This window comes from Carassius carassius, chromosome 11 (genome assembly GCF_963082965.1).
Source record: "Carassius carassius chromosome 11, fCarCar2.1, whole genome shotgun sequence".
Taxonomy (NCBI): Eukaryota; Metazoa; Chordata; class Actinopteri; order Cypriniformes; family Cyprinidae; genus Carassius; species Carassius carassius.
The window spans coordinates 13075774-13093568 of NC_081765.1; the positions used below are offsets into that span (position 1 = coordinate 13075774).

Below are 17795 nucleotides of genomic sequence, written 5' to 3' on the forward strand. Positions count from 1 at the left end.
GTGTTCGAAATGCCAAAAAATCATACTACTCTTACTATTTCTGCAGTATTCAGTATGTATGCAGTGCATAGTGTGCAAATTTTCTATATGCATTAAATACCTGCATGACCTACTATATTTACCAGAATCTGCTAAATATAACTCAAGTACACTTAAATAGGTATAGAAGCTGTGTTCGGAATGGCATACTACCACACAACTTCTACTATATTGCAGTATGCTGCATGTATACTGTGAATAGTAAGTGAATGTTCTGTATGCATGGAATGCCCGGATTACCTGCTCCATTTGCTGAAATTTGATGTATGCATCTGAAGACACTGCATGGGATACTGTTTCTTAGAATACATTGCTCTACATGTAATGTTTCATCTTCAAACGCGTGAGTGAACTGGAGGCGGGGAATGGTAATTATAAAACACTTTTTATACATACATGTTACTGTAAACTACAAATTATCGTTGTGTGTCTAAAAACAATATCGTAAATAGGACATAAATTGTACTTTAATCTCTGCAGCACATTTCCGTTCAAGTCAAAAGATGTCACCTTTATCTCTATAGTGCTTTATACAGTAAAGATTATTTTAAAGATATTGAATAATAAAAATATTGAAGTAATATAATATATACATATTTACAATAACTCCATCCACCAATGCCTGGCTGCGATAAACAGCACTGCAAAAGATGCCTGTTCATCTGTAATAGCAGTAGGGCTGTGGATAAAAGACGTGATGAAAGATTTTTTGACACGAGCAACCCGAGTTCGAGGCTGCCCTTTACAAAAACTTTTTCTAAGCTACTTCTTTACCCACCACATATCAGATCAGAAAGAAATAAAACTTCTCATTAATAATACATTGTTATTAGGTTGTTAGCAGTATAGGTATAGGGAGGTTTTTGTCCCAATAAAGTTGCATTCATTTAATAATATTTTTAAGTATGATAATTTAAACACACTATGTTATTGCAAACTGTTTTATAATGTACTAAATGTACTGAAATATAAATATCTACCACCTAACTACTATCTACACAATTATTATTAGTTCTGTTCAGTATGTAAAGTCCATTAATTATGAAATGAGTTCAATTGGGCAATATAGCATATAGTTTACTATTATGAATCCTTAATTAACAAGACTTTGTAAAAAGAATGGTTAATACATTTATTTGTGAGGTAACAACCTCAGCAGCTGTGCTGAATTAATGTTTTGTCATGTGACAACACCTTAGCACACTACTGTAAAACATTTGTTGCTTATTGTATACCGTTTCACTGCAGTAAGCACTAAGCAATTATTCCATTTCGAACACAGCCATGGTCACTGACTAGTGGGCTTTGTTTTCAAAGTGCGCAACTCGCCATTTGCTGTTCTTCTACTGTCGGCCAGTTATCAAACAGTGTTGCATTGCTGCGGGCACCCCCTCCTGGATTAGGGGTGAATTGCCTAGAGATGCCCTTACCAAGATGGTTCGGTACAAGTACATGTATCGTTTCACCCCTACTACACAGATGACTGTCATTGGGTAGAATAGCTGGATGCTTGAAGTCTTCTGGCATTGTCATCCTGCCCAACCTTCTACCGACTCTAAAAATACCATTTGTCTAGGATTGAATCCAACATGTATATCCTACTACTGGTTTTCACAGCATGACCTTTGTATAATAAGTTATTTCATACTGAAAGCTCTGTTGTTGAACATAAAAAAAAGATACTTCAGTGAGTACATGATCTTCTACTTAGTGAGTTTAAGCACCAACCTGGGATTTGATTTTAATTATGTGATTATCAAGTAATTCTTGAGCTTTGGGATGTTGTTAAAAGACAACTGCTGCTTTTCCCTATGATGAAAAATGTTCTGTTAGCTTACTGAATGGAGTTACACTAGCTGTAGTGGTAGTAAAAACTGGATCACTGTCTGAAATGCAAATTGATTCTTGAGGCAATTCAGGCCAGTGTGCAGCAGAACTCTTCATATATCCTGGACCTTTCAGCCATCTAACATCATTCTTAAAAGAGCTAGACCTTACACATCGGGTGGCGTCATCAGCGGGATTGGCTGCAGAGTTCACATAATGCCACTGAAATTTCTGAAATCTGAAACTCTGTTGGCTTAATATGTCTGGAATCTGCTAGTATCATTTAAGATGTATTTGAGGACTGAATCATCCATAGTTAACTCTAGTTCTTCCTTCAATATTCTGCCAACTTTTGAAGCAAGAACTGTGGTTGCCAGTTCAAGTATAGGGATAGTCATCACTTTCAGTGGGGCTACTCTTGCTCTTCCAATCACAAAAACAACATGGACAGAACTGCTTATGTCTGCAAGACATAAATATCTAGCCGTACCATAGCCGATTTCTACATATTTACCCAAAGTTGTTGGGAAGCATCAAATGAAGCTCAAATTCGAAAATAGCTTGAGCTTCTCTAGCCACTTGTCCCATTTTTTTTCCCATCCGTAATTCATCCAGCACAATTCTTGATCAGTATTTATAGCTGGCAGCATTACTAGAGCAAGTAATCCACATGGGTCATAAACTGAATTGGTAGCTGAGTCTGACAAAATACCCCTTCTGGTAAATTGTTGTTTCTTCAAAGCTATTTTGAAGAGAAAGGTATCAGACTCTGTATTCCAGTGGAGTCTCATTGTGCTGTTTACAGGAAGTTCATCTCTTTGCAAGTCAAGATGTTTCACTTCTTTAGATCTCTTTTTATCAAGGATTGAGGCTAGCACAGTGTGGCTATTACTAAACCATTTGGTGAGCTTAAATCCACCATTAACACATGCTGCAGTGAGCTCGTGAACCAACATGACGGACTCGAGGGAATCATCCACATAAAAGTTGATTTGGAAATTGTGGAAAAACATTCTTAAACCGCTTTGCCTTCGTTATCGACTGCTGTCTTCCTTAACACAAAGTTGGCACAACTGGGGGAAGAAACAGCTCCAAAGAGATGTACAGTCATCCTGAACTCTTCCAGTGGTTGACTGATATCACCATTAGGCCACCACAGGAATTTCAGAGCTTTCTCTGTGTATGCACTAGCAAGCTTAAATTAATCTTAAAGGGATAGTTCACCCAAAAATTCTGTCATTAATTACTCATCCTCAAGTTGTTCCCAACCCGTAAGACCTTTGTTCCTCTTCAGAAAAACAAATTAAGATATGTTTGATGCATTCTGAGAGCTCTTTAACTCTCCCATAGACAGCAAGGTGACTATTACGATCACTGTCCAGAAACGTAGTAAGGACATCAGTAAAATTGTCCATGTGACATTAGTAGTTCAACCCTAATTCTACAAAGCTACAATAATACTTTTTGTGCACAAAGATAATATGAATAACAACTTTGTTGAACAATTCTCCTTCTCCTCCTCATCCAGTCTGCCATGGCTTGCCTCCATTTCGAAGAGTATCACGATGCATCACGCACTTCCTTTTTGTGTAAACAATGCATGCGCATTGCACTGCTACTTACACCAACATGCGTCAGCACGCCCATGCGTTGTTCGTTCATTCTTGCATCAACCACTTGCATCAGCTTAAATCTTTGGCCCATATTAGATAACTTTGAACCATCTTGCAAGACTGCTTTCAATAGCCATCGCCATCATCAAACCTCAAAACATGTACACATGTGCCAAAAAACTTGCTTTGAACACTCTCAAGTTCATAAATAGCCTTCACTTCTCATCATATCAGATCTTATAAGCTTAATCACACATCCATCCCAGCTCCACAGCAGGCATAATTTATAATAAAACTTTGCTGAATGACTACCCACAGCATAGCACATTCAAACAGCGTCTTAATGAAGTCAATTCCTTTGCTGAATAATCCATAGGTGCAGTACAGCAGCAGACATCCATATCAGTATCCAGCTGGTCGCTTCACAGATTAAGTGTGATCCGTGTCCGCGTCTTCGTGGAAATCTTCAGACTTCAGTGTAACGGCACATTTGTGATAAGCCCCTATTCATATAGAGGTGAACAATTGATGCGTGAGTCCATAGCATAGCTTCTTAATCATTTATTTTTACAAATCAACAGTCCATAAAACCAACAGTTGAACCCTAGCTTCACCGCTAATCATTAGCACGTACAGCCACATGAACACATGGTCTGAACATTGTCTCTGCTTCCCCCTACTAACTCCACCTACTGCTTTACATGCACTAAATATGTAACTGCAATAATATAACCTTTTTGAATTCATCATAAGACATTGCAAAGTAAGTGTTCTTATTTCCTGTGCATGGATCCAGATAAGGGTCCACTTCCTCTCTGTGTCCACAGCCAGAAGATTAGAGAGAAGTGAGGTCCACCTCTTTCTAATTCTCCAGTGTAGAAAGTCTGAAGTGACTCCCTGTCTGAAGTCTGAAGTCTGAAGTGACTCCCAATTTGCCGTTCCTGCTCACGTGCCCATGTTGTGGCCAGGTGATTTATGTATGGTGAATAACATTTTGTCTGGCTGACAGGGATGATCAGATGGTGGTCGTTAGTAGGTCTGAGAGGTCCTGGCTCAAGTTGAATGGTCCTATTCTGACCGTCTGCTGCACGGTGCTCCTCACGGTGAACGTTCGTCCACACCATCCATGCAGATGTGAGGATCTGTATGTGAGCGTGTGTGCTGACATGGTTTTCTAGCTTGAGCACTGCAGCTGGCTGCTGTAAATATTAGCTTTTCAAATGAACGTGGCCACCCTCAGATATTCAAAGGCAGAAATTGAGAAGCATGTTTTTTTATTTATTTGTCTGGCACCCTTTTCTAAACCAGCAGCAGACAGCTTGGTTACGTTCAACAAACATACGGTAAGCAGTGCATTCAGCCTGCCTCTTCTAGTGCTGGTGGTTTTGGACTGGGGTGAAGGGATCTGTGAGACTGGTTTCAAAAGGGCATTGGGTTCAGCTCAATTACACATAAATATAAACAAATACTCACTGAAGAGATTTGAAAATAACAAGCTAATAAACCTAACCTCCCTATAAGCTGAAGCAATGCAGAACTTGAAACAGAATTGATTAGTTCACCTCTTGAATCCTTGGGTTTGAGTTGTTCAATCAGTTAATGCTATGCAGTCTGTACAGGAAACAGAATTGATTAGTTCACCTCTCGAGTCCTCGGGTTCTAGTTGTTTGTTAAGTGAATGCTATGCGGTCTTTATGGGAAACAGAATTGATTAGTTCACCTCTTGAGTCCTCGGGTTCGAGTGAATTCGTTCATCTCGTGACAGCCCCATAGGCTATAATGCAGTCTGCACCAGAAAGATAATGTATTAGTTCACCTCTCGATTCGGTTTGAGTTATTCGTTCTTTACCTGACTGCTTCCCGCCTCAATATGTTACAACAAACACATTACATTAGTATATAATTATTATTATTATTATTATTATTATAATTTCATCGTTGTTGTAGAACATTGTTGTGTACAATGAATAATCATAACTTGTTCATAAACGGTGAAAAAAACTTGATAATTAAAAATAACAAAAAAAAACATATTTCTCGTTAAATGTCATTTAAATAAACAAATATTAACATTTTTTGATTCTGATTCAGTGATCCAGCCTTCACAAGTTTTGTAGAAGGGGAGACCACTGACAAGAAAAAAAATCCTTCAAAACCTACACACCTTTTCCTTTTTGGCATTAGAAACAATTAAATGTGCCTAAGGTAAATAAACCAAACGTCTACCATCAAATGAAATTAATTCTTAGTACTGGACAGAATTCTTAATATTGATGCATTCCTAGTATACATTACCATTTAAAAGTTTGCAGTCTGTAAGATTTTTAAATGTTTTTGAAAGACGTCTCTTATGCCTGCTAAGGCTGCATTTATTTGATCAGTAATAAAAAGAACAGTGATATTGTGACATGTGAAAAAAACATTTTCTATTTGAATATATTTTATTTTAAAATGTAATTTATTCCTGTGATAGCAATACTGAATTTTCAGCAGTGATTACTCCAGTCTACAGTGTCACATGATCCTTCAGAAATCATTCTATTATGCTGATACATTATTAATAGAAAATTAAATTAAAAGAACAGCTGTCAACCTTGGCTACCAGGAAGCACGCTGGAGACACAAGTAAACAAAACAGGCTTTTAATCCACAGAACATCAAGATGGGAGACAGAAACACATCCACGTAACAAGTAGAACCGACAAACACTAACTGTATGGACTGGGGGTTTTAAACACAGGATAATCAGGGAGGAACGAGACACACCTGGAATCAAATTAACACAATCAACGGGAGACAGAAACTGGGTCACGGAGCACATGAGTAGCAAAAACACACACAAAAACACAAGACAGAGTCAGACAACAGCATTTGGAATCGAAATATTTTGAACGTTATAAATATCTTGTTTGACCAATGTAATGCATCCTTGCTAAATATATTATATGATATGATATTATATTATATTATATATAAAAAAAATTACTGACCACAAACTTTTTTAATGATATTATACACATGGTTAGCAATATAACATAACAGAACCAAATACAATACATTTTTGTAATATTCTATTAATGAGGGGGTGGGGGGACATATACACATTACCTGTTCATTTGTAGACCTGATAATAGCATGGCTAGAGTGGCTCTTCAAGCGCATTAGAACTAGAAACGGCATGCCTGTCAACCCAAATTGTGCTTGAGCTGGCTGCAATGGATTTCTCCAGTGTAGACAGCATTATTGATTATAATGAGAGCAATTTAGTTTATTAAGTGGTGCTGCTCATGTCTGCTGTGGACACAGTGTTATGTCGAACCTCTAATTGGATGGTCAGGATGAAGAGGTGGAGGTTTGAGCTGCTAGTTGAACTGCCATGCTCAAATAGGATATCCCATATTGCCCTTTCTCAACAGGAAGGATTGACAGTTTGCAGGCTACAGCATTAGCCAAAGCTGAAGGGATGCGTTAAGATCAAGGCAGTTAGAGGGGATGAGGAAGTGTCACGGTTTATAGAGCCGTGTGAGTGATGGATTCCATGTAGAGTGCAGCTCTTTCACTAGAGTATTGCAAAGTGTGATGGACATTTATTGAGTGTGACGAGTGGGGCGGGCCGAGAGACGTGGGAACAGGAGCGAGGCCGGTGGAGTGATTGGAGATGAGCGACACCTGCTCGACCCACCGGTCTCGAGTCCCACGGAGGAGATGGAGGGATATAAAACCAGAGCGACGACAGTGACGGACGAGAGAGGACCAGGCCTGGGTTTTAGTTGTGTTTGCTTTTTATTTGTGCGCGTCAGTTGTCCGTGAGGGGCTGACGCGCTGTTTTGTGTTTATTTTGTAATTAAATCTTATTTGATTGTCTGCCGGTTCCCGCCTCCTTCTTCCCGTAATCATGGAGTTTAATTTCGTTACAGTGAGAAAATGGATAAAGACACGAGTCAGAGCAGCTTCACAGTGTGTTCAGTTCACTGTAAAAAAAAAAGAGTTTAATCTCTTCTTTAATATGAAATAACCATATTAAAATTGGTTGTTACATAGTAGGTGCGAATTGGAAGTCGGTAATATCTTATTTTCTTAATTTCATACTGAATACACGGTATGTGTAGTTTTTTTTGTAGGTTATGGAAATATATTAGCAATAGTTATCAATTATTTCTATTGAATTAATCATTATGCTTTGATGCCTGATGAGGTGTGCATTATTTTTCTAATAATTCAGCGGCCCAGAGTCAAGTATTCTGCTTATACTACGGTTGCCACACCTCAAGACATCAATCAGATTATATATTTCAAGGCATTCATCCAGTTTAAAACGCTGTTGTGGGTAGGATTAATTTCTTCCACATCTCATCCAACACCTATATTGCTTATTCCAAAACATCATTTTAGAGAGAGAGAAAGCGTGTATATTACCTCTCTGAGTCTACGTATCTCACAATTGTTCGGCAGCAGCGTCTCTACTAACAGTGAAACTTTAAGTTAATTTTCTTCACGAACAACGCCATTGTTACCTCGCTTGTGAAAAATATCATGCAGCTTTTAAAATAAAATTGCCAGAGTAGCGATAACGTTAGCACGTGTATGTTTCTGTATACTGTAAGTTATGTATGTGTGTGAGGGAGAGAGAGCGGGAGAGATAGAGTAGCCTATGTGCTTTACCAACATAATAAAACGTAATTATGTCATTTTTATCATATTGCTCACTATATTTATTTGTATGGCTACAGCGGTGACACTTTAACTTACAATTACTATATATTGATTGTAAGATAACACAACTACGCAGACTTACTTTGTGATAGCTCCTTATCAATTCAACATATTTTCAGTAGGCTAGTAGGTTACTTTAGTGGCGAACCAATCCAACTCATGAAACAAGAATTAGACCAATAAACAAAACAACTGACAAAACTTATTGAGGAGGAAAAATAAAGCTTTCCCTGCTAACGGGACAATGAGTTCACACAGTATATTCAAAAGATGTATTTGTAACATCAACACCTGACTGATCAGACAGTTTACCTGTGATTACGGAGTGCTTGATTTGATGCAGACTTGAGACGGAGTTTAAGTACTGTGCCTGATCAAGTCTGAATGATCATGGAAGGCAAAATAATGATCACTATTACATCATTGTAATTGTGCATCCCAAACCCATGCCATTAAAAAAAAAAAAAAAAAAGAAGAAGAAAACAAACAGCCCAAATTAGCGCAATTACCATGCCCCAAAAATTTAATTTCCATCCCTAAAATACATATTTTATAGTCACTGTTATGCACATTTATCATAAACACAGCTCAAACGCTTCCTACTAGTGTGGCCCAAAACATTTAGCACAGTTTTATTTCAGGTAGAATGCAAAATATTTCAGTGCAAGCATTTCAACCCAATGTAATTTATGCAATATTTCAAACCTTTAACCCACTGGGGAAAATCAACCCTTGGCAACAGTTTAAAAGCAGCCCAATTTCATGGAAAAAAACAACAACAACTCTGCATCCAACACGAGCTGCAGAAGTCAGATTTGGTTGATCACGGGTCAACCAAAAGTAAGGAGAGATAACTTACAAGACTCCTCAACAGTTCCCGAGCTCATTGACAAATTTAGATGTGCTCGCTTCACACTGTGTGCGCGCGAGATCGCGAAATTGAAAGTGAACTGCGACTTTGAGTGCTCTTTCAAAGGGATTTAAATACCTATACATATTGATAGCAGCCTCCTGATGTGCGAAAATTATATACAATATTAGAATGTTTATGAGAGCAGGTATAAAAATCGCATGAGCGGATGGGAGCATGCGGTAATGGTCAGAAATTCAGCGAGAGCGGGATCAACAAGCCCTGCGCTATCATGCAGCAGCACACTCAGTCAGTGAGCCCTTAACAGATGATGTCAAATCTTGCAGGAATCCATAAATTAACTGGACAGAACCCCACTATTCAGACAAATATACACAATGAAAAGATGACATTTAAGAATTTATAAGGGCCTTAATTTTTTCTAAATGGATTAATCAACTTTTAATACTTTTTAAGACTCCACGTACACTGTTTTGGTTACTGTGCTGTTGTAAGACCTTTGAAATAACAGAAATCATTTGGCGAAGTGATAAGGGCATGTAATGCGGTCCAGAGCTGCCTGGAATTATGTTCGCCGTTAGTTCCCTGAAAATAATTGCACACCTTAGAACATTCGTCAGCCAATCAGATTCAAGCATTCAACATCCTAGAGTATAATAATTAATAAACTATAAATAGTTATGTCTTATGACTTGCTGTGAAGACAGATGGGAGATACATGAAATTATACCATAATATTGGATATCTCAAAATGTATATATTTGTTCTGCTTTTCAACAATATGTTAAAAATATTAAGTTTTTCACGTTTAACACAAAAATGTACATTATTTAATTGGTTTTATTTATATACAGTATACCAATATCACAAAATGGCACTAAACAGCAGTGCATTTTTACTAAAACATTTTAAATTGAATTATTGTGTTCAAATTCATTGAATCAAAGTTTAGAATTGATTCACTGAAATTATTCAGTTATAACATTTCTGTCTTAGTTATAAATCGTGAGGTCTTTTAAGGGAAAAGGCACTTTAAAGTCATAAGCATCACTAAATTCACAAAATTTCAAGAATATGGTTACTGTTTGTCATGTCACAACAATTGGACAGCTCAATTTATAGCTTTTCAACTACTGTAGTTTTATGAGTATTTTGTCTCACTCTGTTTCTTTGGTTTCTGTTGGATCTGATCTAAAGGCAGCCTGTTTGTTTTGCACGCTCTAGCACCTATGCTGAATACTCTTTCACTTTCTTTTTTGTCTCACTGTTTCTTTCGCTTTCTTTCTGTGTCCCCAGGAGTCGGAAGATTCAGATCCGGAACATTCCTCCTGATCTCCAGTGGGAGGTGAGTGTCTAAGCGCTCGGGCAGAAAGAACAGTGTGTGTGTGGTCAAGACTCTGTCTATCTCCGCTGTGCTGCAGCACTTCTTTCTCTAACTTACAGTGCGTTAGGGAAGCTCCGCCCATACACACAAGTACACTTCCTCTGCAGTCCATGAGAATCTGTCTGGAGAGAATTCAGCCCTTGTAACCCAATTGTAAATCCTAATGACATCATCACAGTGAGCACTGGCCCACTTTCATGCTCTCACACACTTATGTATGTATTTGGACACTGTGCTCCTATATTCGGCATTGAAATGTTGAAATCGTTGAAAATGTTGAAAATTCGGCATTGAAAAGTTCAGTGGTTCACTGTGTAAAAATCCATGTGTTCATTTAGTATCATACCAAGCCATATTGACATTTGCACACCAGTTTTGAATCTTGAGCATCAACAGTCACTTGACACAAGCTTGGGCAGAACTGAAGAATATCACTGAATGAAAAAAATCTCAGGCAGTGTCTCAAAAATGTTTCTTGAGAATGATTTCTTATGAAAGACTGGAGTAAATTAAGCTTTACCATCACATAAAAAAAAAATATATTTCTCAATATCACAGTTTTTTAATCAAATAAATACTAGGCATTAGATTATAAAATATGAGACATCTTACAAAAACATTGAAAATCTTACTGCCACCAAACTTTTGAATCATAGTGTATGTATTAGTGGTTGACCAATGCAGTTTTTTTGACAGCCGATATAAAGCCGATATAATTTTTATTATTATTTAAGGAATTTGAAATAATTTGACAATGGATACTTATACTTCTGATGACAAAGTTTTTTTTTTTTTTTTTTTAATACAATTAAAAAGGAAGTAATTACAGTAAATCAACAGGGCACTCAGTATTCTGGGAAGTTTGTGTGCATTGGGAATCATATTTTTCAAATAAAGCCAGGGTAAGCCTAATTTTACATACAACACAAAGTGAATATAACCTGAATATGGCAGTGGGCAAATGCATAAAGCGCAGCATAATCGTGAGTTTAAAGTTTAACGCATTCAATTCACATGGACTGACCATCACACAGAGAACACGTGATCATGCTGGATACACATACACACTTCACAAGATCTCACAGCTGGATTCGACTAAGTTTGCAAGGTTTATGAAATTAAATGTTCATTGGTTAATCAAAGATTTGTTTAAATGACATAAATGCGTATTTGCTTAATGCTGACAGCAAACGAGAAAGTATTATAATGTTTGCCTTTCTATTACTAATATATAATAATATAAAAGCAATCGTTATAATACTTTCTGTATACATTAATTCCTTTTGTTTAAACATTCTACCGAAAAATTAGACAGACTTCTATCCGTATTAAACAAAAATGTTAACAAAAACAGTAAACAAGAGGGTGAATGTGAGCACTGTGTGCTCTGCCGCTGAAAATAAAGTCCCACCTCGAACACATCGGCCAAGCAGAAAAACGTATCGGCCGATGCCGTTATTGAATAATGCCAAATATTGGCCGATATATCGGTCGACCACTAGAATGTATACCAGGGATGGAAATTAGCACCCGCCACCAGCCAAATGCGGGTGATTTTGTGTTGTGGCGGGTAAACTCGCTTCACCTACCGGCCACCGTGGCGGGTAAATAAAAATAGCATAATATCATCCGAAGCAGCTCGGTGGAGAAAGGCGGTGTAAACTGGGCTCGAAACTGTGGCGTCGTTCCCAGTACAGTGTTTGCAGCTGAAGTTAGTGCCGCTGGCAGAGTGATATATTTGTTGGTTATTTACAGTACGTTTTATAGCACACGCTCATGATATATCGCGCACAAGTTTCCGAATACTGTCACGTCTCTGTCCGGTAAGTTCATTTTCCTCCAGCATTCTACAACATTTTAGATTATATGTACAGTTTGTGTTTATCTTATTGTTTTTAACGGCATAATAAGCAAACTAACAAACAGTATTATCGGTCGCATGTCTAATAACTGCTGTCCGGGGGATGCAATTTATTTCCAGTCTTCAAGTACGTTTTCAGAAGTTAGCTCTGTGGCTATTAAGTCATCCCTCTACATTGCGAGTAAATCACTCTCATATGCGACTAAATCTTCCTTCTGGCTCCTAAATGATGTCTAATATTAGCCAATGGCTAATAAATTGTCAGATTTTACTCGCCAGTGTGTGAGTTGGAGGCTAAGTTTAGCACGGATATTTTCACTTGCGAACACTCTCTGACTCTGTCAGACGATCTGTGCCTTTTTTTCCTCAATGGATCCGCAACGCACCTGTATAATGTACTGTAAACTCTAGTGTTAAGGAGCACAAATCGCTGTTGCTTTCTCTCACACTCACATAGAGAAAGAGAGAGAGAGAGAGAGAGAGGGGAATGACGTGCTGCATATAAATAATATAATTTGTTGTATTTTCCTGTCAAAATAACAGAGTTCCTATGGAAGTCTTCAGCTTTTAAGAACAGACGGGTTTTCCGGTAGTGTGTGGAGTTAATGCGTGAACGGCAATCTCATTGGCTGGCGCTCACCTATTATCGTCCCTGTTTTGATTTCAGCAAATCAGTTCGAGCGAACACACAAAACCTGATTAATATTCATAAATACTGATAATAATATTCATAAATTAATCCTTAGTAATCCTTAGTGTGTTTTATAGTTTTTATTAGTAGGAATTATTATATAATATATTTTTATTAATATCTTATCAGGAGTTTTCCACATTCCCCCCCCAAAAAAAAAATCTTTTTTTTTTTTTTTTTTTTTACAGAAACACTGAATGACCGCTCTGGCGTGACGAGACACGTAAAAAAACGACGTATTAAAAACGTACGAAAACAGTGCAGTGTATCATCCGGTTGGGCTACGGAGTTGAGAGAATGAGCTACTTCAGCAAGAGTTGGCTGTTTCAAAACCTAGTAAGCTGCCTAGATAGGCAGCATATTTGAGCATCACATGCAGTCACACATTGTCGGTTAAAAACAAGAAAGTGGCTGGTAAAAACATTGAGTAGCTGGTAGATTTTGAAATCCACCAGCCACAGTGGCCGGTGGACAAAAAAGTTAATTTCCATCCCTGATGTATACTTTGTGTTAGACAGAAAAGATAAAAGCATACAGGGTTTGATAATTTAAGTAATAGTGAGTATAATGGTGGCATTTTCATTTCGGGGTGAACTATTCATTTTATTTTCCAGCTCTTTCCAATCTTTATTATCTGGTATTCAATCTAAAAACAGTTTATGATATGTTTGGCTGTTTGTGTTTGTGACTGATTGTGCTCTTCTCATTACAGGTTTTGGACAGCCTATTAGCAGAGCATGGTACTGTAGAAAATGTGGAACAAGGTAAAGGAGTTGCCACAGTCTATAAATGGACTATACTTAAATATAACTATACAGCATACTAAGCTGTGTTTTTTTTCTGTTTGGGTAGTTTTTAAGCAGTGGTTTAAGATATGACATGCTAAATTCCATCAAAAAATGTTTGCAGCTTGTATCAGTTGGTTGCTTAATCACATTCATATTCATGTTATTAGTGAATTAACCATTTATGAAACAATAAATAGTATTTTCTGTTGGGGACTTTTTCATACTGCACTTGTGCTGATGTACAGTACCCTTGTGGATGAGTCTAAATCACTAACAGACTGTGGAGTACAGAGACAATGAGTGTGTTAAGATCACACGTTATCCAAACTTAAATAACATCAACACATGCTGCTAGTGGAGGCGTTTTAGTTTTGAGGTTCTGTGATAGTCTTTCCCAAATGAGAGAGAGTGTGAGAGGGAAGCACCCAGGCAGGGTGCTTGAGACTGAGTGTGACTGAGAGGAAGTCACAGACAGACAGTGCATGAGAGAGGGATGAACTCTGCTCTGGCTGAAATGAGCAGTGTGTGGATTGAAGTGGTAATGCAAGGCTCCAGCTGCAATGTGTGTGTTTTCAGGGAGGTGCGGCGTGGTATTAGGGAGGTAAATGTAGGCGCCTGTGGTCTCTCTCTCACTCACAGCTGAGAAAGATTGCATTTTTGCTGGGTTTTAACATGCATCTCCTGCAACCACTTGTGATTTGATGGAAGGGTCTCTGATTTAGTGACTATACATTATTTTATCTGTGTTAACTTAATGTTGTTACAGTGGTGTTTGACATGACCTTTAATTGTATGCTGATAACCGACGCAAACACCTGTTCATAATCCAGACAAAGACAATCACATTTTAGCAAACATGTCAGTGATATCCAAAATGTAAGTTTACAGTAATGAAAAATGTACTTTAAAACGTGCTGAGTTCTTAGAAATATACTATTTGTATTTATGCTGTTTTCATATACCGGTAGTTTTGATTTTTTTTTGTGTGTGATTTCCAAGACAAGTTTACTTTTAAAAGTGTTTAAATGACTTTAAAACTGTCATATGTTGTAACAGTCAATTCAAAATCTTGTTCTAACACCTTATATGTGAGTGACATTTTTGCAAATAGCATGAATTGGTAATTTTTTTAATCGTTTATTAGAATTACTAGTTTTGGGGCGATACAGCTTAAGTTAAATTAATTGGATAATTTGTCATTTTATATAACAATCAAATAATAATAAACTGTGAAGCAGTTTAAATATGTTTATAATGAATTTTAAATATGAAATAAAAGATTGTGCTAAAGTACTTAGAATTAATTTAATGAATAAAGTAATTACTAATCAGGTTTTTATTTCAAGAATTAATTTCAAGAATATTTTTTTTCATTAAGTTTTCTTCATTTTTCACCATCCTCACATTTTGACTCTATTCCATTAAAACATATCATAATGAATTTTAGTTCAGAAATGAAATAAAAAAACATGCTTTTTATAGAAAAGGTGTATTCAGGTTATTGTATGTATGAATTGCATTTTTTTAAGTTAATAGATCCAAACAAAAACAGTCATACTGTCATCCGAATTCCTAGGCCCCGTTTACACTAGTGCATTTTCGTTTTTTAAAACAGCGTTTTAGAATTAAAACAATCCACGTTTACACTGACGTTTTAACTTCATTTCTGAAACAAACTCCATCTACACTAACAGAAAACACGTCACGTAACCGTTCCAAAAGTTATGCGTTTTAAAATGAAAACGCACTAGTGTAAACGGGGCCTTAATTATTGAAATTACAGATTGTAATAATAATTGTAACTCCAGCATTGTTTAAAAAACTAATCCCATCCAAATAGTGCTGGTGTGTGAAGTGTGCTCTGAATCTTATGAAATAAATATGATAATGTTTGCATGACGTAAGGGCATAATTACTACTTCTCATCGTTCTTTCTCAGGGCTTATTGCATGATGTGTATACATTGGTGACACTTATTGGTTCTGAGATTGATCACTTGAGCTGTTTTATTACAAGGCTTTGTGGTTCTGTTCATGTGTGAAACTCTGGATTTCTGCCCAGCTGTCTCACTCAACTTCGTCCAGACAGACTGTCTGGTCCTCTAAGCACACAACTCCATCTAATCAATAAAAAGGCAGGCTCTCCTCTTAAAAATGCCATGCACATGCACATTGTCTATACGCAGTGGCTTCAGGTGCTATAGTTAGTTGTTGGACCTTAATAGCTGCATTAACTCTTGAAGTGGAGGTCATTGTGTGTGTATTTACATGATACACTGGGCTTTGATCTACGGACATGGGTTGTTTTCTGCCTGTCCTGTGAAGTACACATCTGGTCATGGCACAGTAATCCTTCTTTTATATGCAGACACTGGGACACACAAGTGGCTCTTCACAGCAGCACTAGTGTAAAACTGTGTTTGTTTGTCTGTATGCACCTAATACAGACGCATGCAGTCTCATGTTTACGAATATGATGAGCTCCCTGTTTATAACTCATGTTTTCTCTCTGTATTCATTCACTTTTATTTTTTTTGCAGTTAACACTGATACAGAAACAGCAGTGGTGAATGTGACATATTCAACAAAAGAAGAGGCTAAAATGTAAGAATCTAAGAATTAAGGTTTTGTTTAAGGAATGGGCAGTGTTGCCACAATCATATGTCATATGTAATCATATGTAAATAATATAATAATTTATATATTTTTTTATTAAAATTATAGTGTAAAGCACACTTTTTATTGTTGACTAAATTGTTTTCGTTAATTGAAATAAAACCGGATTTAAAATAAAATATACATTTTAGTTGAAAAACTTAAACTTTAAAAAAAATTAAAGCTAAATAGAAATATTTTAACTAATAAAAATAAAAGCATTTAGCAAAATGACTAACAAACTAAAATTAAAATGAAACTGAATATATAAAAAAAAGCTGTCAAAATATTCTAAACAGTGGCGATCCATTAGGGCGATTGGGCGACGTACCACCAACTTGAGCAACGACTGGTGGGAACAGTGATATCCAATAATATTTAAAAACTGTTTGGAATTTTAACAAGAAAAAAAAATGAAAAACTACTTAAATATCTTTATCAAATGTGAAAAAAAAGAAAGAAAAAAAAACAGAGACGGGGACAGCTATGCCTTTGTCAACTGAACTTGATTGACATCACGGCGAACATTACCTCAGCGCAGATTAATTCTATCGTGTCATTGAAAGAAATACCATTCATTTATTGTAGCAATAAGGATAAATTGGCAATTAAAGAATTAGGACAACCAAGACCAAATTTAAACATCAAACAAGTATCTACAAAAGGCGGGAAGTCGTATAAACGAGGATTTTCGAGGACGTGGTTTGAGCGGAGAAAAAGGTTAGCAGGCTGAGAAGTAGCTGTTCCATCGCGAGAGCGTGACGGACATCACATGGACAACTGCAGGTGTCACCGAAATGCATCATCTCTCGGAGAAGGTGAAAAAACACGAAAACGCAAAAATTCATATGGATAGTTATGAGCAGTGTAATATAAGTGAGCAATTTAAGTAAGCAGTGTAATGTAAGTGAGGAATGTGATATAAAAGAGCAGTGTAATATAAGTGAGTTGTGTAAACAGTGATTTATGTGACTTCAATTATTTCTTATTAAACTGAAATCGAAGTAAAACGTTTTTTTTTTTTTGGAAAAAACGTTTTAGACTGGCGTCAGTCTTCATTTGCTGCTGAATTGTGTTAACACGCATATAGAAACATAAGGAGAGCAAGAGATTGATTCCTAATGTCAGTTTATTTTTAATTAATACTATAGTAGTTCAGTTCCCTTTACATCTTTAACTAGCCAATAATTTATCAATTGAATGGGTGGCCTATCCTAATTAATCGAACAAACATTTGCCCCCCTTCAGAGAATTGGCAGGAGCCGCCACTGATTCTAAATACTATAATAGTAAATAAATAATATTAATATAACACTGGCATAAAATTGTATACTATAACGAAACATTTTAAATG

The 17795-nt window shown here is 36.7% G+C and overlaps 1 protein-coding gene across 2 annotated transcripts in view; it reads left to right on the forward strand.

Moving 5' to 3' along the window:
- LOC132152791 (insulin-like growth factor 2 mRNA-binding protein 2) overlaps nucleotides 1-17795 on the forward strand; it is a 73466-nt gene that overhangs the window by 42878 nt on the left and 12793 nt on the right. For both annotated transcript variants that reach the window (XM_059561689.1, XM_059561690.1), the window contains exons 3-5: nucleotides 10360-10408; nucleotides 13712-13763; nucleotides 16327-16390. In XM_059561689.1, coding sequence (XP_059417672.1) covers nucleotides 10360-10408; nucleotides 13712-13763; nucleotides 16327-16390 — 165 coding nt within the window. The remainder of the gene's footprint in view (nucleotides 1-10359; nucleotides 10409-13711; nucleotides 13764-16326; nucleotides 16391-17795) is intronic.